Source organism: Limanda limanda, chromosome 20 (genome assembly GCF_963576545.1).
Source record: "Limanda limanda chromosome 20, fLimLim1.1, whole genome shotgun sequence".
Classification (NCBI taxonomy): Eukaryota; Metazoa; Chordata; class Actinopteri; order Pleuronectiformes; family Pleuronectidae; genus Limanda; species Limanda limanda.
The window spans coordinates 9464241-9488949 of NC_083655.1; the positions used below are offsets into that span (position 1 = coordinate 9464241).

Sequence of the window (24709 nt, forward strand, 5' to 3'; positions counted from 1 at the left end):
GAAGACGGCACAAAGCAGATTAAATAAAAAACAAACTGTTGGATTTATTGAGCACAGTCGTTGCAGATGTTAAGGCCCGGGTTGTAAAACGGCACTTTGCTTTACAGAAGTTTCCTCAGACCATTATACAAGTCAGAGAAACAGAGATGTGACCGTTGTGGCCTTGGTGGTGGTGCGGACGGATCTCAGAAATTCAAACACGGATCCGGACGAACACACCGATGATTATTATGCATCTTATTTGGAATTAAACAGAAAAATGCAGCTGCTCCACATCTCAGGACGAGTGTTTAACCGACTGATCACCGAGGCGTGTGAGGCAGCTGCAGGTACAGTACTGTGATGTGGTGGCATCCGTGATTTAAAGCAACACTATGAAACTATTTTTACCCTAAAACAGCAGCTTCAGAATGAGTTTGATGTTTCAGTGACTGTGAATATGGAGAATGTTTCCTCTTTCATTCCCTGAACGTTTGTTCTATGAAACTTCGGTGAGTGGGTTTGATCTCCTGTGAGAAAAACTGAAGTCATAGCTTCAATCCTCAGGTCCAACAAGTCGAAGAGTAAAGCTAAACTGGAGATCAGTTAAAAACACCCGGGTTTCCATCACATAACGTCAGGGCCCATTAAAACTCTGCAGACTCATTTGACCCCAGAGTGAATGATGATTGAATCCATTCCCATCGCATTTTTAAATATGAAGAATTGTGAACACGGTTTTGTGAATTAGCCACAGCTCTTTGGTTCAGAAAGCCGGGGATCATGGGTAATATGCACCATTCAGGAAGTGGGACTGAGCGTGATTTCTCTAGACATAATTAATGATGTGTGGCTGCAGGGGGCGCTGTTGTTCAGTCAACGTTACATAGTGTTGCTTTCAGATTAATCTCAAAACCATCTGTTTGATTTCATGTAGGACCTGAAATCTTAAGGATGTGTGTATATATGTCAAAGCTTTACGAGGTGACTCAGCCTCGTGTGTATATTTTAAGAGTTTATGTCGAGTCATGAAACGACAGGAGTCCGTTCAGACTAGACCCCCGAGTGCTGTTCTCATGATTCTGATTAGGTGCTCGGACACAAATGAGCTCGCTGCCATACTCATTTGGCAATAAAACCAGCAGCAGGGGTTGATCTGAACCCAACGTCCATCGCTTCTCTCTCTCTCGCCATCTTCGTCCCGCCCTGTGCAGACACACGGGCCCGGGGGGAGTTTGCCTTTCCACAGGTAGCTGCCTGAAGTGAAGCCCCGGGCACAGGGGGCTCATTTGTCTCTGGTGAGCACCATCTCAGTGAGCCTGATGAGGGCGTCTCTCTCTGGGGACGGCCGCAGCATACGGACGTGTCGGATGGCTTCTTGACCGTAGTGCCGGGCCAGGAAGCTGGTCTGTTCCACGCCATCACTCTAATAAAAGGCGAGGAAGAAGATGGGGCGGTCGTGTTGTTTTTATCTTTTTAAGTTTACGGAGCATTTTTAACAATTTCCCAGGGAATTATTCATTAGATTTGTTTATACTCTTTACCTGAAGGACGTATTTCCAGGCTCGATCTACATCTCCATCAGAGCTGAACCGTCTCATGATCATTGCATGAAGCTCAGGAAACTAAAAAAAGGAACATACACTGTTGGTAAAGACGCTCACACATGATGCAGGTTACATGATTTTGTTCAGGTTCAAGGAAACCAGTTCAAATGATGAATGTTGGTCTGACCTGCTGACAGGCAAACAGAACTGGTCCAGTGGCTAAACCCAGTTTGAGATCTGCAGCTGATGGTTTCCCCAGCTGACTGGCTCCTGATGTGAAGTCCAACACGTCGTCCACGAGCTGCCGACAGACACACAAAACTCACAACTCTGCACCTCTGACATTTAATTTGAGTCAACACACTGGTTGTATCATAAGCACAATAAAAATATATGTTATATGTCCTTAAAAAGGTTATTTAACATATATAGTTTTGTTTTTTCTTCCTGAGAATATTCTCCTTGAAACTGTTGTTTACTATTACTGAATAAATAGTTTATATAAAGCTGATGTGATTAGCAGATAAGGAGCCTGACAGAACAAGAACGTACCTGGAATGCGATGCCGACATTCTTCCCGAACTGGAAGGCGATTTCATGAACATCAGGATCAGGGTTTACCAGAATGGAAACCTTGAAGAAAAACAAAGGAGGACAGGCAGTCAACAAAGATACTTTCATGCAGAAACTGAGGCTTCTGTCCATCTCTCTTGTATTTGTGTGGAGACAGAACGTACATACTGCTTTACAACTGTTTGCAATGAGACTCGCCGTCTTCTTGAAGGTTTTCTCGAGGTAGTGCTTGAATCGCTCGTTCTCGTTCTCTTTGGAGCCCAGCTGCATGAACTCACCTGGGAGCAGGACGACAACATACTTGATATTAATGAGCTCTTAATGTTCATAAAGGGGTTAATACAGGAATTGTTAAATCATCCAGTAATTGATGAGAATTTGAGTTCTTTACTTTACCTCTGACCAGGTCTTCTATGACTTGCGACAGAACCTTAACCACAGTGATGTTACCAATACGAGCCAAGGCCAAGGAGGCGGCTGAGAGAATGAAATCTCCAGCCAAGATCGCCTGGACGAGAGGAGACAGACATTTTAATACACATCTTAAAATAAAAAGGACTGTTTCTTTGAGCTGGATTTTATTTGGCTTCAGTTACCTTTCTTTCACCCCACACTTCATGGATCGTTCCCTTTCCACGACGCTTATCTGAGCCGTCGATGACGTCGTCGTGCACCAGACTGGCGGTGTGAATCATCTCTGAGATCATGGCGATGGCCCTCTGCCCCGGGAGCAGGTCTCTGCAGGGGACAAAGACAGAGTCCAGGAACTGAGACCAAATAAAACCCTGGATGATTCACATAAAACAATTGAAATGATCCTTTCATAAGGCGTGGTGCAGCTTCACTCTATCGAAGGTCAGTTGTGGGCGAGCTGTGTCAGTAAAAACATATTGTTATGATAATAAAGTCTCACCCTGCTCGGTTGCTGTGGATGTTGAGAGCTCGCGCCATCAGGACGACAATCATCGGTCGGATCGCTTTTCCTTTTCCATCAAAGTAATAATCACAGAGAAACTTCAGCTCTTCTTTAGACACAAACAGCTCCTGTGAAGAGAAGTCGTAAAGATGTCTCATAAACATCTGTCAAACACCATGTGACAGCAGAATGTCTCCAGGTCATTTTTAACCAGCGTCTCCAATATCTGTATGTATGACAAGTGCAAATTTGATTGACTGCTTTTAGCTTAACAATAACAAATTCAAAGTAAGAAAGTTTTAGATTAACACATGGTTCAAGATTCTTATGCAAAAACCTAAATATTAAAGACATTTCCCATAAATATCCACATTTTATTGACTGTTAAAAACACTTATAGAAACTTTGTTGGTGTATTTGAAACATTTTATCAGAAACAAACCTTTTTGATATCATCGTATAAACTTGTCAGGTCTTTCTGGGCTAACGTGAACGGGTCCTGGACCTTAGCGTCGCTGTGAATCGTCCTGCAGCAGCACGGCTGCAGCGTGGGACACAGCAACCGGGGCTTGAGTCTGGAGAGAGAGATACAGAAAACATTCAAATACACTGAGTCATACAGATCGGGAAGTAGAAGGTGAGAAACAAAGCTTTTGGTTGTGACTCATCAGGACTGACCTGTTTAGAGATGAGGTAAAGTTGAATATTTTCAGGTTTGTCGACGGCTGTGCCTGAAAGTCAAAATGCAAATAGACAGAATAAATTCAGGAACTAAATTCAGGAATGTTAACTTGTTAACAAAACAATTCTAACTGAGATAATTTCATCGATTTTTGAAACAATAACTTGCACAGAGTATTTTATGATGATTTAAACAGTATCTGAGACCCTTAATTGGCAAATTCAGTTTTATACTGTTATCATATTACCATTATTATTAGTATATGCACACACAAACATTAATATCTATCCGTCATTGGATAGATAACTAAGTCTTACATGTTTTCTTCCCTGATGAATATCCACTACTTCAGTAGTAGTTTTTAGAGCAGTCTAAAAGTCAGTGTTTTGTTGGAGGAGTCCGGAGCATCACATGAATGAATGGATAAAGGTTGTATAACAAACACGTAAATTAAATAAAAAAACTCTCTCAGACCCTGGTGAGAATGAGCTGATCAGCTGACTGGAGGTCAGATCTCTGAGTGACAGGTGTCAGATGTTCTCATCCTGCAACAAGTCCACGGATCGTTTCAGGAAATGTATCAAAACACAGGAAACAGAAGAGAAACCCCTCAGCTGGGATCAGACCAGTGGATGTGAACAGTCACTGGGACAGAGTGGGAATAAAGCATCATCCATTGGGACCAGCTGGAGCCTCGGTTGCATATATGACCTTCCCGGATTTGACAGCACTCCCTCCCCGCCCCGGTGCCCTCCTGCCCGGCCGGCTACACTCACCTCGCTTCGGGGCCTGGAGCTCCAGGACGCCCGGCCCGGGGTCAGAGCCTCGGTCACAGCCCCGGACCGGCCACTCAAACCCCGCAGGGATTCGAACACAGCCGCCCTCGTACAGTTTGAGCTCCAGCTCCGACAGCGGCTCCACCAGGGACCCGCCATGACACCCGCTGCCGCAGCACACGCGTCCACCTCGGATGACACCGACGAGCGGAACCGGAAGCTGTGAGCCGGGCGCCGGTGGATGACGCGGGGGTAACGCGGAAGTAGCGTTAGCCTCGTTAGCAAACAAGGAGCAACAGAGGGGTTAAAGTGGCAGAAAAACATGATTTATTTCCCTTTAAGATGATTTATCTGAAAACAGAAACCCGGCAGTAGATTAAAGAAATGGTTGTTTCATCCAGAACACGTTCAGTTGGTCGGGTTTGGGATCAGGCTATTAGCTTGTTAGCCAACATTTAAGATAACTTCTAGCTAACTTTTATTTATTGGGACAATTATACAAAACTACTTTATTTACTCAGAAAATACTTTACTGCTTTGTGTTTTAGTTAAGTTTGCATTTTAAGTGAAGTTAGGATAATGAAAACTAAGCATATTTAACCTGTTAATCTTTTCACATTAGATACGTTTGTTTACTAAAGTACTTGAGTAATATTGTAGGTGTTTGTACTTTTCCTGAGTACCTCAGAGCTGCCAACTCTCACGCTTTCGCCGTGGGCAGGCTGCCTTGGCCGACCGGGGTAGAGCAGGTTGTACCGGTGATGATCCCTTCGCAGGTTCATCTTCAGAAACTATGTTACAGTTTTACTTCCTCTAGAGTCCAGTTTAATCGTACGGACTTAATCAATTTATTATTTTTCTGTCTGAAATTTGGCAGCAAAACGAGACTGTGTCCAGTGATTTGTATCTATTTCGACCTCCCTCAGACCGTCACCACGGTCTTAACACGAATGATGTCCTCATCTCCCTATCCTCGAGACCAAATATCAACAATGTCACGTGAGTGACCTTAAGGGGGCTGGGCTCACCGCCCATAAAGCTCCCCGGTGAGCGCGGCCGCCTCCTCTTTTCTTCACTCGCCTCATCCGAGACCGACAGGTAAGTAAGATATTTTGGGACTCCACTTTTATCAATCCGACACTTTTGTGCAGGCGCCTTGTGTCCCTGAGGATTGTTTGTGGTTTTCCCCTTCTCTAAAAGTGAGGCAGAGGGCTACACTGCATGTGTTAAGCTCTGCTCTTTGTTTCAGGCAGCTTAATTAGCTGCACCTGGTACTAACTACTCATGTTCACAGCTTTGGGTAAGTATTGTTTATCTCGTGCTGTTTGTGTCCATACAGAGTTGGTTCTCTTACAGGAGTGAGTAGAAAAGTTGGGAAGCTTAATCAATAAATAATCTATCCCTTAAAACTGATTTGGATCGGGGGTGCCCCCCCCTCCTCACCCCGTAACTCGCTGTCCGCAGGGAGTGGGGTTTCTCCAACTCCCCCTCGTGCGTTCGCGCACAGTGAGTGGAGGTGAGTTAAAGCCAACCTTTTCACGTTTATTTGCCTTTCAAAAATGAATAAATAAACCGTGTTTGAGGCCAGGTAGTGTCCCCTTTTCACCTCTGTGCGCAGCAGGTGGGATTGTTTGCCTGAGTTCCCTGTATAAAATACAGTTGGTTATTGGTTATCACCCTTTGTAGGTGCTATTTTGTTTCCCTTAAAGCCCTGTTCGCAGTGGCTGGGATGTTGTTCTCTCTCCACCCCCCCACCCCCCTTGAAAAAGGCACCCCGTAACTCGCTGTCCGCAGGGAGTGGGGTTTCTCCAACTCCCCCTCGTGCGTTCGCGCACAATGAGTGGAGGTGAGTTAAAGCCAACCTTTTCACGTTTATTTGCCTTTCAAAAATGAATAAATAAACCGTGTTTGAGGCCAGGTAGTGTCCCCTTTTCGCCTCTGTGCGCAGCAGGTGGGATTGTTTGCCTGTGTTCCCTGTATAAAATACAGTTGGTTATTGGTTATCACCCTTTGTAGGTGCTATTTTGTTTCCCTTAAAGCCCTGTTCGCAGTGGCTGGGATGTTGTTCTCTCTCCACCCCCCCACCCCCCTTGTTTTCTGCCATTGCAGGCATACAGTGGGCATTTTCAGGTGAATTAGTTATTTCACCCCTTAGTTTTATGTGATATTGGCCAGCTGTGATTAGCCTGTTTATAAGATCCCCTTTACCAGCTATCCGTAGCTGCTGGGCGCTATTGTTTATATATTTATTCTTAAATCACAAAAGTAACACAGAAATGTCCTCACATTTGTGCCATTATTGCCGGGGTATCATGGATCCCCGAGATGGCCACCGTGAATGCCCGACTTGTTTGGGCATGGCACATTTAATGGATGATATTGAGAACCCCTGTGTGGCAGCAGTGGAACTGCCTGTGGAGGAGCGTGTTAAAAGAGCCAGATGGGTGGAGCAGTCTGTTTGTGCTGGGGCCTTGCAGCCTCTACCAGCCAAACTAAATGAAAGGGGACACACCTCAAGGAAAGCCCCCCGAAAACGTGGGCATGAGCACACCCCTGTTCGCAGGCGGGACTCAAGCGAGACACAGGCTCCAAAACCTTCACAGAACCCAGCTGGTCAGCATGATGACACTCAGCTGCAAATCCTAGCGGCCATACGTGGTCTGTCAGACAGGTTGGGTAGAGTTGAGGCCCAGTACCCGGCCACAACAGCTAGGGCATCGAGGCATGGGCACTCCTCCCCGGACAGGTTACCCTCCTATCAGGAGGAGAATGTGGTTCACCCTGACATTCTCTCTCTCTATGCTCAAAATTCCCTTTTTGAAAGTGATGGGCAGTCTGAGGGTGCTGCTGGGCTAAAACAGCCTAAATCCACACAATGTGAGGGGGCGTCCAACCTCAGCAACATGGGTGAAAGTGAGCCTTCACCCATGGACGTCATCTCAAGGGTTTCAAGTGCGGCAAAAATTGTGGGGCTCAATGTTCCAACTGAGGCTCCTGCTCCAATGGATGGGATTTGGGCCGGCATCACTCAGACCCAGCAATCAGTTACTGTACCTGTGGCTGGTGACTATTTGCACATGCTCAGGAAAGCATGGAACATCCCAAGTGGGGCACCTCAGTTCAATGCAGGTTGCCGGAGACTGACTAAGAATCAGTATGCTCCTGAAACAGGTATGGGGGATATGCCTCCAGTTGAGCGGGAGATGGCAGCCTTAACATCTCTGGGTCCAGAGCGGGTAACCACCAATCCACGCTGTCCCCTGAAAGAGTGTGATAAGTCAGACCGACTGGTGTCTCGGACTTATAATGCAGCCACACGAGCAGCCCGCTCGGGCAATGCACTCGCCATTTTATTGGCAGCTCTTAGGAGAACAGCCAACCCAGAGGACCAGGACACCATGAGCCTGATAGACTCTGCCCTGGTCACTCATTCCCAGTTAACAAGGGACATTGGTGCAGCTATGTCATCTGCCATGGTAGCTCGGAGGCAGATCTGGTTGGCACAGACAACTCTTCCCGAGAATATCAGGAAAGAACTGACCAATATGCCAGTCGTGCCGGCACATGTTTTTCATCCTGACTCCCAGGGTGTGTTAGATAAGGCTGAACAGTCTCGGCGTACCAGAGAGTCAGTACAGCGCACTTTCAGAGGGGCTGCGACTACCAGGTATAAACTTAGGGGCTCCCAGCCTCCCCACCGATCATCATCCTGGGCCCGTAAGGAGCCATGGGTGAATGACAGGCGACAGGCTACAGGATTCACAGCCTCTGGTGACTCCAAACAGCCTTCACAAAGTCGACGTGGGTTCTATCCCCGTTTTTCGACTAGAGGTGCTCCCCAGAGGAGGCGCCCCCCCAGAGGTCCAGGACCTCGGGGCGGTACAGCCTAGGGGTGGGGGGACACCCGCCGAACTTCATTCTCAGCTATGCCTGGACAGCTGGGAAGAAACTGTGTCAGACCCATGGGTGCTTGCTACAGTATCAAAGGGGTACAGAATTCAGTTTCGGCGGCGGCCCCCCCCTTACTCCAGGATCCGCATGACGATTGTCACGGACCCAGTCCAGGCTCAAATCCTGGCACAGGAAATTTTAACCCTTCTGCAGAAGGATGAAATTATGAAAGTAGATCCAGACGAACAGCTCACTGGCTTCTACTCCACGTATTTCCTCGTGCCGAAAAAAGATGGCGGAATACGTCCCATCTTGGACCTAAGGCGATTAAACGCCTTCATAAAGGTACTTCCTTTCAAGATGCTGACCACGGGTCAGATCTTAGAATCTATCGAAAGAGGAGAGTGGTTCACCTCGATAGACCTGGAAGACGCGTACTTCCATGTGCCCATCTGTCCAAACCACAGACCTTTTCTTCGGTTTGCATTCCAGGGGCAAGCCTATCAGTTCAAGGTCCTGCCATTTGGCCTTTCCCTCTCACCAAGGGTGTTCACCAGAGTGGTTGGGGCGGCCTTGTCTCCTCTCCAGTTGTCAGGAGTAAAAATCCTTCCCTACCTGGACGACTGGCTGATTTGTGCTCCATCTCTTGGCCAAGTTGTAGAGGATACCCAGAGGGTGTTGTCGCATGTACGGTCCTTGGGTTTCAAGGTAAATGTGACGAAAAGCAACCTCGAGCCAAGGCAGCAGGTGATTTTTCTGGGACTTTGCTTGAATTCCCTTACAATGTCTGCATCCCTCACATCTCAGAGGGTGAGGAAGATTCTAGCCTTCCGGAAACGATTCCGTCTCGGCAGGCAGCTACAATTTATCAGCTTTCAGAGGATGCTGGGGATGATTTCAGCCGCAGCAGCTGTTGTTCCTCTGGGCCTCCTCAGGGCCAGGCCAATTCAGAGGTGGCTGAATGCCTTCAAGCTCAACCCGAAGCTGGACAGACACGTGAAACTTCGTGTGACACGCACATGTCTCCAAGCCTTACGCCCATGGGCAGACCGGGTGCTCTTGCTCCAAGGAGTCCCCCTTGGGAACATTCCCTCGAGGAGGACAGTGGTGACGACAGATGCTTCCCTCACAGGTTGGGGAGCAGTCTGGGAAGGCAGAATGGTGCGTGGCCCGTGGATACCCCATTGGGGTGGCGAACACATCAATGTTCTGGAGTTGAGAGCGGTTCACCTTGCTCTGAAGGCTCTCCTTTCCTCCATCCAGGGCAGGCATGTCTTGATAAGGACAGACAGCACTTCAACTGTGTATCATATAAATCACCAGGGAGGCACAAGGTCCCTGCGTTGCCTCCAGGTGGCACAGAAACTTCTGTTTTGGGCTTTTCAGCATCTGGCTTCACTCAAAGCAATCTTTATCCCAGGGATTGTAAATCGAGCAGCAGACCTCTTGTCCAGGACTGGTCCTCTCCCAGGAGAATGGAGACTTCATCCAGAGGTTGTATCCCTCCTATGGAGTCGGTTTGGCACGGCTCAGGCCGATCTATTCGCATCAGCAGAGACAACCCACTGCAGGATGTGGTTCTCTCTGAAAAACCAGGGAGGTCCCCTAGGCCTAGATGCACTATCTCAAGAATGGCCGGAAGGGTTGTTGTACGCTTTTCCTCCATTCCCTCTGATTCCCCAGGTACTCAACCGGGTTGCCTCGGGCCACTACGAGGTGCTGTTAATAGCCCCCAGGTGGCCAGGGAGGCATTGGTTCCCAACGCTCCTTCGCCTGGTTCACGGTCAACCATGGGCCCTGCCAGTCAGGGCAGACCTCCTCTCACAGGCAGAAGCTCAGATATGGCACCCCAGATCAGACATCCTGCAGCTTTGGGCTTGGCCCCTTCTCAGTACCTCTCTCAAAGGTTAGATGAGGCTGTCCTGAGGACCATAGACAATGCCCGGGCTCCCTCCACTCGGGCTAACTATGGCCATAAATGGAGTGTGTTTTCTACATGGTGTCGCAACAGACAGGAAAATCCAGCCGCTTGTCCTATTGAGCTGATTCTCCGTTTCCTTCAGTCACTTTTGGACTCTAACAGGGCACCTAGCACCATTAAGGTATACACTGCCGCAATCTCTTTCTTCCATGAGACAGTAGGAGATGTTACAGTTGGTAGACACCCTCTAGTGTCTCAGTTCATTAAAGGAGCACACCGCCTGCGACCAAGCAGGGCTCCCAGGGCTCCATCATGGCAACTCCCCTTGGTATTACGGTCCCTGATGCAGTCTCCCTTTGAACCCATAGGGCAATCCAGCCTTAAGTCTCTATCTTACAAAACAGCTTTCCTCCTGGCTATATGCTCTGCCAAAAGGGTGAGTGAATTGCATGCTCTATCTATAAGTGACGATTGTCTAAGATGGAGGGCAGGTGACTCAGGTGTGTCTCTCTGGCCAAACCCCTCGTTTTTGCCTAAGGTCATAAACCATCAGACGGTAAATCTGGTGATCGAGATCAGCACTTTTCAACCTGATCCGGCTCTACTACAGGAGGAAGCCGACCTGCCTATGTTGTGCCCAGTAAGGGCACTGAAGGCTTATATTGCACGCACAAAGTCTCTGAGGGGCTCATACTCTCAGTTATTTGTCTGTTTTGGGGGTAAAAAAGTCGGCCACCCTGTGTCTAAACAGTGTTTGTCCCATTGGATCGTTAATACTATCGCTGAGGCCTATTCTGGACAGAACATACCAGTCCCAGATTCCTTGGTAGCTCATTCCACCAGGAGTATGGCCACTTCCTGGGCTGCTTTAAAGGGGGTCCCTCTTTCAGAAATATGTGCAGCAGCAACATGGAGTGCTCCCTGCACATTCTCTAGATTCTACAGGGTCAATGTGGCTTCCCCCACACCATTGGCTTCCGCAATGCTGCTCTCAGCTGCTGGGCGAGGATGTGAGGCGGTAGAGTCCTCCGTTCTTCGCGACCCTGATGATACTAGTCATCCGTGTTAAGACCGTGGTGACGGTCTGAGGGAGGTCGAAATAGATCGTAAGTTATGACCATAACTATGGATCTATGAGACCGACCGATGACCGTCACCCTCTTTTGTCACTCAGAACGGGCTGAGGCGTTCAGACAAGGAGGAGGCGGCCGCGCTCACCGGGGAGCTTTATGGGCGGTGAGCCCAGCCCCCTTAAGGTCACTCACGTGACATTGTTGATATTTGGTCGCGAGGATAGGGAGATGAGGACATCATTCGTGTTAAGACCGTGGTGACGGTCATCGGTCGGTCTCATAGATCCATAGTTATGGTCATAACTTACGTTCCTCTCTGTACTAGCACTGTGCAGGCTGTTAACAAAAGAGAAACTATCTTATTTTGTGTACCTAGAACTTGTTTCCATTTGCTGAGTTATCATAAGGGGAATTGTGTATCACTCCTGCTACTGATGAAAGGTCCATGTTTAGTGATATTTACAGAATGTTTTAGTGGTTATACTGTGGTTTATTAGTGTTCTTGGGCAGACACAAGAGGCACTTGTTTATAGTTGATTCTTTGTTGTCTCTAGAAGTTCAGATGCGCTAGTCCATTACTATTTCAACCTCAGCATCTACAGTAGGGTTCAAAGTTTGTAAAATTATACATTATATACATTATATGCACATTGTTGTTATAATTTTTCAGTCAGTTGAAGTACATCTTGAGGAAAAACATTTTGGGTTGTTTTGTGTCTGTATAGGCCTACTATAAAAAGCACTTTGCACTTTTAATTTTGGTACTTGTACTTTTACTTTTGATACTTAAGTACATTTCAACACCAGATACTTTTGATACTTAAGTACATTTAATATGAGCTACTTTAAGACTTTTACTAAAGTAATTTTCTGGCGGGTGACTTTTACTTTTACCAAAGTCACTGTTTAAGCACTTTATTTGTTGCACTTTTTTGATGATGGACCGTGTGGTTGGAGGCTTTGAATAATGAAAAATATTTCTCCCTAACTACTCTTGTGTAATTTTTTGCTGAACATAAATCATTAACTGCTCTTAAGAATACAATTATTAACAATATAGGTTAGGTTTCAGTTAAGAATTAGTTGAATACCATTGTAATCAAAATGTCAATCAACCTACCTTGGTCAAATCTTAAACACTGGTCTATTACAGTTTTTCTCAATTGGTTTGGCTCATTTCATGAAACAGAAATTACATTCTCAGAGCACTAAGTGCAATTGGCAAAACAGCCTATATGGTTCAGCACAACTACATGGATCACCTTCAAAAGGTCATATCTCACCCAAAACAGTTAACTCAAGCTTCAAAACCAAATCATTTTCTCATATAAATAGTCAGTGCCCCCAAAATGAAAAGTTCGTTCTCGATTGCTGTGGCTCATCTTTCGGGGGAAAAAGGACATTCTCCAAGGTTTAAATACATTTGCCAAAATAACCTAGATGGTTCAGCAAAACTCCATGGCACAGCTGCAAAAGGTCATATCTCTCCCAAAACAGACAATTTATCAGTCAAAACTAAATTCTTTTCTCATACAAATAGTCAGTGCCCCCAAAATGAAAAGTCCCTTTGGCATTGTTTAAATACTACAGGTCAAAATGTTTAGGTGTTTTGTCAGTATGGCAGTGGACCATAGAAATATCCCTCATGTGCACATTTCAATCTTGGCTCAGTCTTTTGACACTGAATGGTTACAGTAGATGTTTTCTTTCCAGAATACTATGTGTAAACAGAAAAAAGATTAATTCAAGGTTTCACATAACATACTTTATTGCAGTCATACAGCCATGGAAATTGTTACAGTAATTGCCATACATCGTGGTTACAGTAACATAAAATGTGTACAGCACAATATACTGTGGGACAATAAGCACATCAAAACTAAAATTAGGTATAGCCTACACTAACAACACATAGAGTAAGAAACTAAAGTAAAGCTGCAGTTTCACTAGTTTTTCATCCTCACTCTCCTGCTCTTCCTCGTGCTCATGTCTGTCTGGCCACAGATTTTCATCAACATCACATCTGATGTTCTCCCTTGCTGTGCAACGGGGGAAGAATCGGCGTGCATGCTGGAACCATCCCAGACACTGCTCTGCTGTGACATCACCACAAGCAGCATCCATTGCCTGGAGAAGGGACCTCTGGTTTTGAGCCCGATGCTCATAGACCCTCCACCTCCATCCAGATAAAAACTCCTCTATAGGATTGAGGAATGGGGAGTAAGGTGATAAGAGCACCATTAGCATTCTTGGATGGGCAGTGAACCACGCCCTGATGAGCGGGCCACGGTGGAAGCTTACATTCTCCCACACAATGAAAAATGTGTGGGAATAGACACTATTACCATTTGTATTTAGTTGTTTACTTTGACTTTAGTTCAATAAATTTGAATACTACAGTTAACTCTACCATCAATAATTCCATAGTTGACTGACCACATACCTGTTTTCCCTGCGGAATGTTTGGATGATAGAGGACACTGTAGAGCGTCGCACATTAGGTTGAACTCGACGACCTGCCTCTGTCATTGTGAGGCCATGGTTGACCACATGGTCCACAAGTGTAGCCCGAATTTCATCTGGCACAAATTGTTGTCTTTGTCCTCCTCGGCCTCTTCCCCCTTCTCCACCACCACGCACCCTTGCTCCTCTTCCTCTTCTTCCTCGAGCAGGCAGTTGCCCTTGGTTGTTTCCCTGGCCAGGTGCTTCTATGTTCATAAATTGTACTAAACTTGGTCAAGCTCTAGATATTTTATGGAAGCATTTATGCTCCTGGATAGCACCTGTCAGCTAACTATACTCACTGTGTGATTGGTGATCGGATGTGTGAAACTCCCCCTTGATTAGTAAAGTTCTAGTTGCACCTGAAAATTAAGCCGATGATCCAAGAGATACATATTACAGTATATACCATGATGTTTTTCATGGTATTATGTGCCTGAAAGATTTTGACAGTGGAGTGAACTATTGTGCAGGTGATGATGTAAACAATGAAATTATGCCAACATGTTCTGCAGAGAACAACCACTTGACTGAGAAGCAACATTCAGTTTAGACCAGCAAGATATATTCAATTGGTAATTTGGCTTACTGAAGGCAATTGTACCTAACCGTTTGCAAGGTGTCCTAAATCATATAAAAATTGTGCTTGTCATGTGCAAGGCTGTGCTTATACAATTGCAATTTGATTAAAGGAATGAGATCTTCCAATCTGTTGTGAACAAGTGCCCAGTGGTTTGGAGGTTTGCACGTGTAGTTTTGAGAATGTCATTTCTGTTTCGTGAAATGATCCAAACCAATTGAGAAAAACTGTAATAAGGCTATAAGGCCTATATTGTGGTACATAGACAGTCATTGAGGCACAACAGTAGTTTTCTGGTTGAATGTTCAGCTCAAGTCTAGAAGGCCCTACAAGTCATGATCTGATGAACATGAATCAGAATAAGTTCAGGTATTGCACATATTTAGCATACCACCCAAAAATCCTACTACTATCTACTTATATCTACTTAAACCAAAATTTCCTGGGGGTGGACCTTCAGCTATGTCTTTGCTTCACAGAATGTAACCAATGATGTCCATCTCCAGTCGGCCGCCCCTATCGACGACTTTGGGCCCAACAAGCCACCAGAATGCACAACATGGGTACAAACGCCAAATTAATTCCAATTCCCTGATATTTGAGCCACCAACGTTTGTGGCTGCATGCGCGGCAAAATTTTGGTCACCCCCGACAAAATCTCCCTCCAAGGTTTTTTGAAAAGTTGGCAGCTCTGCAACACACACTCACACTCTGCAGCAGTCTGCTGCTCGGTTTTGTACACACGGTGGCACAACAGACACACAACAAATATCCCCTTGTGCCTTTCTGTGCAGGACGTGCACCAGATGGAGACGTCTTGAGGCTGCTGTAGGTCACTTGGCACACACACACACACACACACACACACACACACACACACACACACACACACACACACACACACACACACACACACACACACACACACACACACACACACACACACACACACACACACACACACACACACACACACACATTATGTCAGTGTAGTGTCATGTTGTGGTGTGATGTCACTCTGTGGCTCCATGTGTCAGGTTTGTGCGTAAATCTGAACAAAGAGTCTCACAGACATAAATACAGATTATAAGAACCTCTTCTGAAATAACATCGGTCACATGGAACTAAAGTGACTCTTGAATATTTGAATAGAATAAGAAGCCTTGAAAATATGACCACGTTCATGTTTTGCATCGCCTGAAGATTTATGACCTTCTTGCCGTATCGATAAAGCTGATTGGAATTTCAGCTCAGAGGAAGAAATACTCACAAATAAATCTATAAAATCCATTGAAGCACAAAACCTCAATCTTGTTAGAATGAATACAACCTCAACAACAACCTTTCTATACAAACAATATTTCTGAAGTAAAACTCTCACCCACTTTTCTCTCAAAAGCCTCGTGTACATGTTCACAAGGAGATGCGTGCTTATGTGAATTTCGCCGATGTGTTGATAAATAAAGTTTTATCTAATCTAATGTTCTTCAGTCAAAGTCAAATACTTTATAATTAAATTCAATTAAATTTGCTCTATCTTTACAGCGGTTGACAACTTAAAGGGACTCTTACCTTTGTTGCATTTGAGAATTACAGCACATTCAAATCATCCCGCCTTCCTCCAATGCCCCACCCCCTCGTTCCCATCCGCGGTGTTTTAAACTTTTGTTTTTCCCCCTGGGAGCGGCTGTTTCAGTACGCCGTGGACCACTTTGGTCTGCCATCGTCAGTCGCTACGGTCGATACGGTCGCTACTCGCTACTGTCTGCCGTGGAATCAAAACAAACCATATAGTTGAGGACGCGCCTTGATGACGCGGGCCCGAATGCGCCACAAGAAGCAGACGGGCTTCCTGTCTGTTTCCATGCAGCAAACAGACAGGTCTGTCGGCCAATAAGGTCCTTCGGTCCGAAGAATTTTATTGGTTGAAGTTTTCACTAAATATTACGAGAGTGAAATAATTGTTTGTTTTAACTCCTGGTGGGTCTGTCTTGCATTTTAGAGTGTCATTACCTTTTTAATACCAATTTAACCTTATCCACAAAAAGTGTAAAAATGCAACAAAGGTAAGAGTCCCTTTAACAACTTTTCTGTTTGGGACATTAAAATTACTGAAAATACAATTTTGAAAACTGCTTAAATAGTCTGAAGTTGAAAGAAGCTGCAGAGCTGCTGTGGACAACAAGGAAGATCTTTAGAAACACGTGAGTCATGTTGGTTTGTAGCAGCTGATGTTAAATCAAGTTTAAAGAAGTTTTCTGGATGTGATAAATCTAAATGAAATATCTGCAGCAACTTTTAAAGATTTGAAAAATCTCACTTTATTATTTCACGTGTCTCTGAATGCCACATCGCTTCATGAAGGAAAAACGTTCTTAGTAAATTTTTCTGACATTATTTCATTATCAGCTGCTACAAAGTTTCATAAAACTTACAATCAACCCTCGACCTTTGCTCTTTATCACAATGTGCTTTGATTTCATGGAAATTTAAATTGAAAGTGTCTCAGATCTGATTTTGGCTGTTTAGTGTGTTGTTCTCCCAGTTGGTCACAAGAGGTCAGTGTCACACTGAGGAACTGTGAACATGGTTCTGCACAGTTCTTGACTCCTCAATGTGGCAACACCCACCTGAATATAAAGATACTAATAATATATTAAAAGAGTAGAACATTATTGGCTGCAACTTTTTATAATGATCGATTCACAGGGTTGTCAGTGTGTTTTTGAGATTCGTGTTCAGGCTCATTTAGCTGCTGCAGAATCAATCCTTGTTCTGGTGAAGCAGCTTTGACTCTGATCCACTGGAACCTGCAGCTGCTGGAAGTCTCGAAATCATACATATGACTTTAAAACACATCTCTTTAACCTGGCTTTGATAATATACATTATTTTATTGCATCCAATCAGAATCAGAACCAGAAGGTATTTATTGCCAAGTAGGTTTACACCTACCTGGAATTTGCTCTGGTGTATTTGACTCAACGTAGCCCTAGTTTATCATATAGCTGCAGAACTGCTTGAAATATTTGATATATAAATATCTACATATATGAATGTAAAATGTATACAAATGTAATTAATCTTTTGTCCAAAACAGCATAAAAATTTAGGAAGATAGATAGCTAGAGTGAGAGAAAGAGAGAGTGATAGAAGATATAAATAATAGTAATTATAATAATCCTAATAATAATGTTCTGGTCAGATCACAACATAAGCTCAAGCTGAGCAGTACAATACTGCCACCTTGTGGACAGTGGGAACTTAAGGAGCAATCAATTACTATAATTGTATATATATATTTTATATATAGTAATTTTTTTTTATCTTTTTTTTTCTTTCTCAAGAAACAGTACAACAACAGTTCAGTTTTTGGTGGAAAAATTCCTTGAATTGCAAGAAATGACGTATTTTCTTAGGTAAAACAATTGTAAAATAAGACTTACATGAATCAGATATGCAAAAGCAGCACATATTTTAATGAATACTTTGTAATATTAAATGATTAATTAAATATATTTTAAAAGATATAGCAAAGAAGCACAGCCATGCATTAAATTAAATGTGAAATTAATACGGGTCATTTTTTACCCATGTTGTGCCTTAGAAGGATAATAATACAAAAATTATATTTATTAAAAAAGTAAAAAAGGACAAATGAAAATAAGAATTTGTGATGATCATAAACAAGTTAATTGAAGAATTCCTGAAATTCTGAATGATGAAATAAATTTATTGCAAAGATATTTACAATTAAATCTCCATCGGATAACTTTTGACCAATGTTGTGTATCAAAGGGTTAAATTATCACAGTTTATTCTACTGTGACTATAACACTATAACATCACTGTCTGCCAGTTCAGCAGGGATTTATCAACATGTGTGTAACAATAAATAGGTTTTATTTCTGACCATTAATAAGCCGTTTCATTTTATAGTAAGACGCTCTCTATTTTATTGCTGAACGTATGAGATCTGCAAACAATAACAATAACAACCGACAATGTGTGTGGGAACCTTTTGAAATGAAGGAAGGCTTTGTAGCAAACCCCTTCGCAGACGTGCTTCTCCGGCCTCTATTGTTCTGCTTCACCCCGTTTCACATATGAAGCTTTCTGTTTGTTTTCTGCACCAAATACAGACGCGTTTTTGTTTCTCTGACGGCTGCACAGCATCCAAGACAAATTCCTCTGAACTTGCACTGCGCTCCCCTGAAACTATTTCTGAGGAAACATGAACATATTAACCTTTGGAAAAGGCTGCTCTTGTCATTTGTGAAGTCTCCACACTCTCTCCCTCGCTCTCTTTAAGAAAGGTCAGGGGCTAACTGAATGGCTCCGGGCCAACAGTGTAACTTGCCTGTCTTCCACAAGTTCATGGCATGCGGCTGCTGCTGTGGACAATAAATATATAGAAAATGTTGCATAATCATAATCTTGCTCTACATAAACTTTGACAGTACAAATGATGAGAGCTGCAGAATTGTGTTTACGCTTAACACGTGGACGATGAAATAGTTTAAGGTTCAGCATTGCTTGTGTATGTGTCTCACAAAACCACATACATGAACTGCGATACAAGAATAAACACAAACATAAATCTAAACTTGAACGTCCACAAGTGTAGTTACATATAAGGTTTTGCAACCAATAACATTAGAGACATGATCTTCATGTTGTTTAGATTTGATGGGATTATTGCAATTATCTATATTCTGATGTAACATTGGATTTGTACAAAATGAAACCGTTCCCCCATGAACCTTTATGACTTTGACAAGAACAGCATGCTCTTATAACAACTGCACTGAATCATATGGGATCTCTGTGGTTGTTCAGACCTGACATTAGCTTTTGGAGAGTAAAACAATAGAAATAGAAACACACACACTCATACACACACACACATGGAATTATTTAATCAGGGTCCATCAATTGCAAAAGGACGAACCTTTTGAAACTGGTTTTCATAAACAGTTTGCACAGAGTAAAGAGCATTAGAATAACGCGTTTGGCCTCAGCTACAGATCGCTACAATGTCTATGCAATCACAAATAAACTTTTCTAATGTTCTCTATAGGTGTTGTTGTAGAAGTTTACTTCTGCGCGGGATGTGCGCACTCGGCTTCTGCGCAGAATTAATTTAATTTAATTTTTTAATATATATTTTTTTATTTTGATTTAATATTTTAGATTTATTTATTTTTGTTTTTGAATATACATAGTGTAACATATTGTGCAATTAATAGGTGGTTGAAGTCCTGCCAAATTTAGGGGTTCAGTACCTAGCCAAGGACACTTCCCTTATGCACAGGAAGAAGATGGACAAATTGTTGTGTGTGTGTGTCTGTGTCTATGCTGCTTTTGATACACATTTCAGAGAAAACCATTGTATTTTCTACTGAACTACATATATTTGACAGCCTTACTTAAAAGTTTCTTTTTTCTTTTTGGATTTTAGATACTGGATGATTTAACATGCTTTAAAAACCTATTGTTAGAGAATAACCCAGTAGTTTCCAACCTTGGCTTCTGACGCCTCACAAGAATCACAGTGTGGGACACATTTAATATAATTCCGACAATTCATGCAAAACCTTCTAGTTTATATTTTTCCCACAATAATCTACATGAATGTTGTTGTAAAATGAATATATTTCATTAAAAGGTTGAAAAATGTCCATAGAGCATAATTTAACCACACAACATTGGGTTTACTTCAGTTCAGTGTTTTGGTACTGAGACTGAAGTGACTCCAGCATGTTTACAGTTTATTGCATCAGAGGCACAGAGCCCATTGTCCATCTGTGACCAGTAAATGACGTCAACAAGACACCATTGGGCTCACAGGCATGATGGGATATGAAGTCCCACGTCTGCTGTCACCAACATTAGCTGAGGGGAAACATGGCGGCAGCTGTACTTCAGTAATTGTTCACAGTTTCTAACCTCAAAGGGTTAAACTGATGATTAAACCGCACATTGAACGCACCTTGAAGTGAGGAAAAAAAACTACAAATCCCAGGGTGGCTCAGGCGTTGATGCGTTCGCGGTTCTCATCTCCTAATCGGTTTTAGAAACTAACTTTAAATTTGTAGCTAAAAGTTTGCATGTAGTTGTGTAAATGGTTAAAAGTAACAACAAAAACAGTGATATACCGCTAAAGGTGATTATTTGTCACATTTTCCACGCAAATAACGCACGTTTATCAAAAAAAACGAGCACGGGTATGTATTTATCGTTAAACTCGTTGAATAGTTCATAAACAAGAGATATATTTGCATTAATCGCTGTATTTAATATCTAATCTATTGTGTTAAGTCACAGGGGATGAAAATGTGGCTTCGTCTCCATTTCTCTTCTCCACTTTGTCGATGCCCCACCGGCCGGTTCGTAGTATTTCCGTAGGACATTGAAGGCAGCACTGGGCTCCCAGCAGCAGCAACCATCAGTCCCATTGATTCAGAGAGTGGGAGCTCCGCAGACAACAACAGCTCCTCCGCGGGTCCGGGTGAGAATCTCAGTCCTTCACTCCTCCACCTCCTCCTCCACCTCCTCCTCCTCCTCTTCCTCTTCCTCTTCCTCCTCCTCCTCTGTCACATCATGTTCTCACTTTTATTCGGGGCTCGGGTTCGTCTTCTTTCCTCCTGAACCGCCTCGTGTGGACTCGGTGGTTTTTAAATTTCTTTCCGAAGTGATATTCTGAGACGCTCGGGGACCACAGCGTGCTGCTCTTTTGTTCTCCGGGTGGGTTTCTCTGTTTTCTGGGATCTTTGTACAAAGCGAAGCCGGGTGTCTTTCCACGTCAACACCCGCTGACACCCGCTGACACTTGTGCACCTGTTTCGTTCCTGTAGGTTTAACTGGTTTTATTGATGGGATTAGTTGTTTATTTCAATGTGGAGATATGAGGGGACCGGTTCAAGCCAGAGGGGGAGAAGTGCTGGTGGTGATGGGGGGCACAGGGTGTGGATATTGTATATATTTAATAATGTGTTGACTGTGAAAGTGGTTTGTGTTTTTAATGCTTTTTTTTTAATCTCCTCTCCAGGATGCTGCCCAGCCATGGGACAAAGGAAACATCCAGCTTTCTAACAAAGAGCCATAAAATCCACATGGGATCCTAAGTTTTAGTGGAACTTCACCTTTTTGTTATATTTACATGTTTATTATTATTTTTTATTGTAAACAAATCAATGAACTGATTAGTGAAGGAAGGGGATGTTCTGTCATTCAAAGAGACACTTAATGGAGATTGGGAAGAGAACATGCACGTAACCAGAGGGGTCCAGTCCCTGTGGCAGAGCAGCCTGTGCTCCAGCATCCAGCTCCACAGCTGCTCCACCGTGTCCTCATGTGGCACTAGTCACTGACCCGACCTGTCAGCACAGCCCGGAGCCGACTGAAGCGGAAAGTCCAGCCGGGGCCATGACCTCGTCGGACAATGATGAAACCGGGAGCGACCTGTCTGAGTCCCTGGAGATCCGAGAGCTCCAGGACCAGTACCCGAACCCCGAGAACTGCTTCAAGTCCAAGAGCTTACCCATCCTGAATGGACCGTGTCAGCCGGAGAGCAAGGCACTGGAGACCCGGCTGCTCAACACCACCCACACCTGTGTGGCCGTGGACGAGTCCGGCGAGCTCCAGCTGAAGACCCCCGACTCCAGCCAGGCAGAGTCCCCCTCCTCCAGGACGGACTTCTCTCCCTCCGCCTCCAGCATGGTGGGGCTCAGCAGCTCTCTGCCGGTGGAGGGCCACAGGGCTGGGGGCAAAAAACTTGGCTTCCCCTTTACCTGCCTTATCCGTATCCCAGTCAGGAAGTACGTGCGGGTCATCCTGAGGGACTCCCGCTGCTTCCTGTTCTGCATGTGCTACCTGACCTTCATCCAGTCCCTGATGGTGTCGGGCTACCTGAGCAGTGTCATCACCACCATTGAGAAGCGTTACAGCCTCCGCAGCTCAGAGTCCGGCCTGCTGGTCAGCTGCTTCGACATCGGCAGCTTGGTGGTGGTGGTCTTCATCTCCTACTTTGGCGGCAGAGGTCAAAGGCCGCGCTGGCTTGCTGTGGGTGGCGTGGTCATCGCCATAGGGGCCGCGATGTTCTCCCTGCCCCACTTCATCTCGCCACCCTACCAGATCCAGGAGATGAACTCGTCACTAGGTCACGGAGGCCTCTGTCAGAGCGGCAACAGCAGCGGGCGAGACCTGGACGTGGCGTCGTGCCCCCGTGACCAGGAGGGCAACGAGCACAACCTGTACGTGGCTCTGTTCATCTGCGCCCAGATACTCATCGGCATGGGCTCCACGCCCATCTACACCCTGGGGCCCACCTACCTGGATGACAACGTGAAGAAAGAAAATGCCTCTCTCTACCTTGGTAAGTCAACCTGAATGGACCAGTAAGCAGAGCAGAGCTAGAATAATGATGTGTGTAAGCGCTGCAGTCAGAGGGAATAAATCACCTCCATCCTGTGATGCGTTTTATTTTCCTCTCTCTTCACCGACATTTACAAAAAAAGTGAAGAAGTCGTGTTCGACGACAAAGCAATTAGGTGGTTTCACTCAACACCGACTTGCTGAATTCATTTCAATAAATAACAGATGACAGGCTGCTTTTTTAAACTCGAGCAGTTCCATTAGTCATTGCTTTATTCAAACAACACACGTCTGGTGGGTAAGTGGAAGGATACAGTGCGCTAGGTTTACACAGTGTGTAATCTCACAATAACACAATTAGAGTCAATAATATGTTTATCAATTAGCTGATTACAAATTGGATGTTTGTAATTTGATCGATGGAAGTGCTCTGGTCCTACTGATGTTTACCAGGAAGGGAACATGCATGTATTTATTCATGCAGGGTTCAACTAAACACTCATCACCCTCTGTCCCTCTTGATTTAATCTCCCTGGCATGCAGCCTCCGCTCCACACTGAGGTAAATACAGAGGCTGCATAGTCAACCTTGGGCTAGAAGCACATGAGAGAGGAGTGTGGGGCGAGAAGCAGAACTGGGTTGCTAGTGATTAATGGTCCAGTGTTGTGTGTCTGTGTGTGTGTGTGGAAAATACTGCTGCGTGCACAGACGGCTGCAACACACTCATGTTTCCCCAGAAAAGACTTCCACTGTGTTTTAAGTGTTATCAGGTTGTTTTCTCTTCTCCTGGATTCCTCTGTTCCTCCTTCTGTAAATCATTCGGACATTCCTCAACATCTCAAGGTATCATGTAATTTATCTGGTATGCTCGGGCTCCGCTGGCCTTAATTGTTTTGCTCCGAATAATCGGCGTCACGCTCGCACCACAAACTCCACGTTGCTCATTGAGAAGATCCCGATTGCAGAAGTAATCCCTCTCTGTCCGCACACTGTCGTTGTGTTATTGGGACAAGGGGCACCCCCCAGTGTGGTGCTGTATGTCACGCAGATGGTCACTGTCCCACTGACCTTTGTGTATCGAGGCGACACCAATTCATTGCTGTCCCCAATGTTCTGGGATTTAAGTCATTCTAGGAAACAAACAAAACCTACAGAGCTAATGTTTTGTACATTTTGATCAATAGTATAAAACCAAAAGTATAACATTTAAAGTGACATAATCCTCTCTTAAAGGGATAGTTCACCACAAAAATTCAAATTCCAGAATGGTTTTGTGGACTCAAACACTTCACCCACCCCTCCATCGGCATAGTGGTGAGTAGATAATGAGGGAATTTTCATTTTTCTGTGAATTATCCATTTAAGTTCTGCTTTAGTCAATACATTTTCAGTTTAATTGACACCAGCCCTCCATCGCGACATCTCGCAGCCTATGAAGCATTTTCACCGTTGTCCTCACACACTGCCTGTGCCGCTGCCCCTGAGACCCGGTATTGATTAGATCCCTGCATCACAGAGAGCCAATGCAGCATAGCTATTGAACCGGTTCAGAAGAACAAGGAGAAAACAACCTCGAAACAGCAAAGGGCTCTATACCCTCCCTGTGCTAAGGTACTCCTGAGCAGATGTGTCTTTGTGGTTAAGGCTCCCTCTGAATCGTCCCTCTTTTCTAGATATCCATCACAAAGTAGCCTTTGCTCCAGTGACCTTGATGGTTGTTTTCAGAGATAATCTGTTTAGTTCCAGCCGAGCATTGTTGGTGAAAACAGAAACGTGTTTTGACATGTCACAGTGTGTGAGACACGCAGGGGGAAAAATGTCCTCGGATTTGTTTTTCTGGAACATGAAATAACCATGGTAACTGAGTCTCAGTTTCATTCTTCATGTGTTTTGA

At 44.5% G+C, this 24709-nt stretch overlaps 2 protein-coding genes across 3 annotated transcripts in view; one reads left to right on the forward strand and one right to left on the reverse strand.

Moving 5' to 3' along the window:
- Positions 1-19: 19 nt before the first annotated feature.
- pdss1 (prenyl (decaprenyl) diphosphate synthase, subunit 1) lies at positions 20-4632 on the reverse strand. Of its 2 annotated transcripts, XM_061094106.1 has the most exons (11): positions 4474-4632; positions 3694-3746; positions 3458-3590; positions 3013-3143; positions 2696-2837; positions 2496-2607; positions 2268-2377; positions 2079-2159; positions 1714-1827; positions 1524-1604; positions 20-1405 (listed from the first exon to the last, which is right to left on the reverse strand). In XM_061094106.1, exons 1-11 carry the CDS (start codon positions 4630-4632, stop codon positions 1265-1267), a joined length of 1257 nt encoding a protein of 418 aa, XP_060950089.1. In that variant the 3' UTR covers positions 20-1264. The 2 variants fall into 2 exon arrangements, with proteins under 2 accessions (XP_060950089.1, XP_060950087.1); XM_061094104.1 differs by having other exon boundaries at positions 2079-2377.
- Positions 4633-21867: 17235 nt separating this feature from the next.
- LOC133026944 (solute carrier organic anion transporter family member 5A1) overlaps positions 21868-24709 on the forward strand; it is a 36751-nt gene continuing 33909 nt past the window's right edge. The window contains exon 1 of the mRNA XM_061093945.1: positions 21868-22816. Within this exon, the coding sequence (XP_060949928.1) occupies positions 21868-22816 (949 nt within the window). The remainder of the gene's footprint in view (positions 22817-24709) is intronic.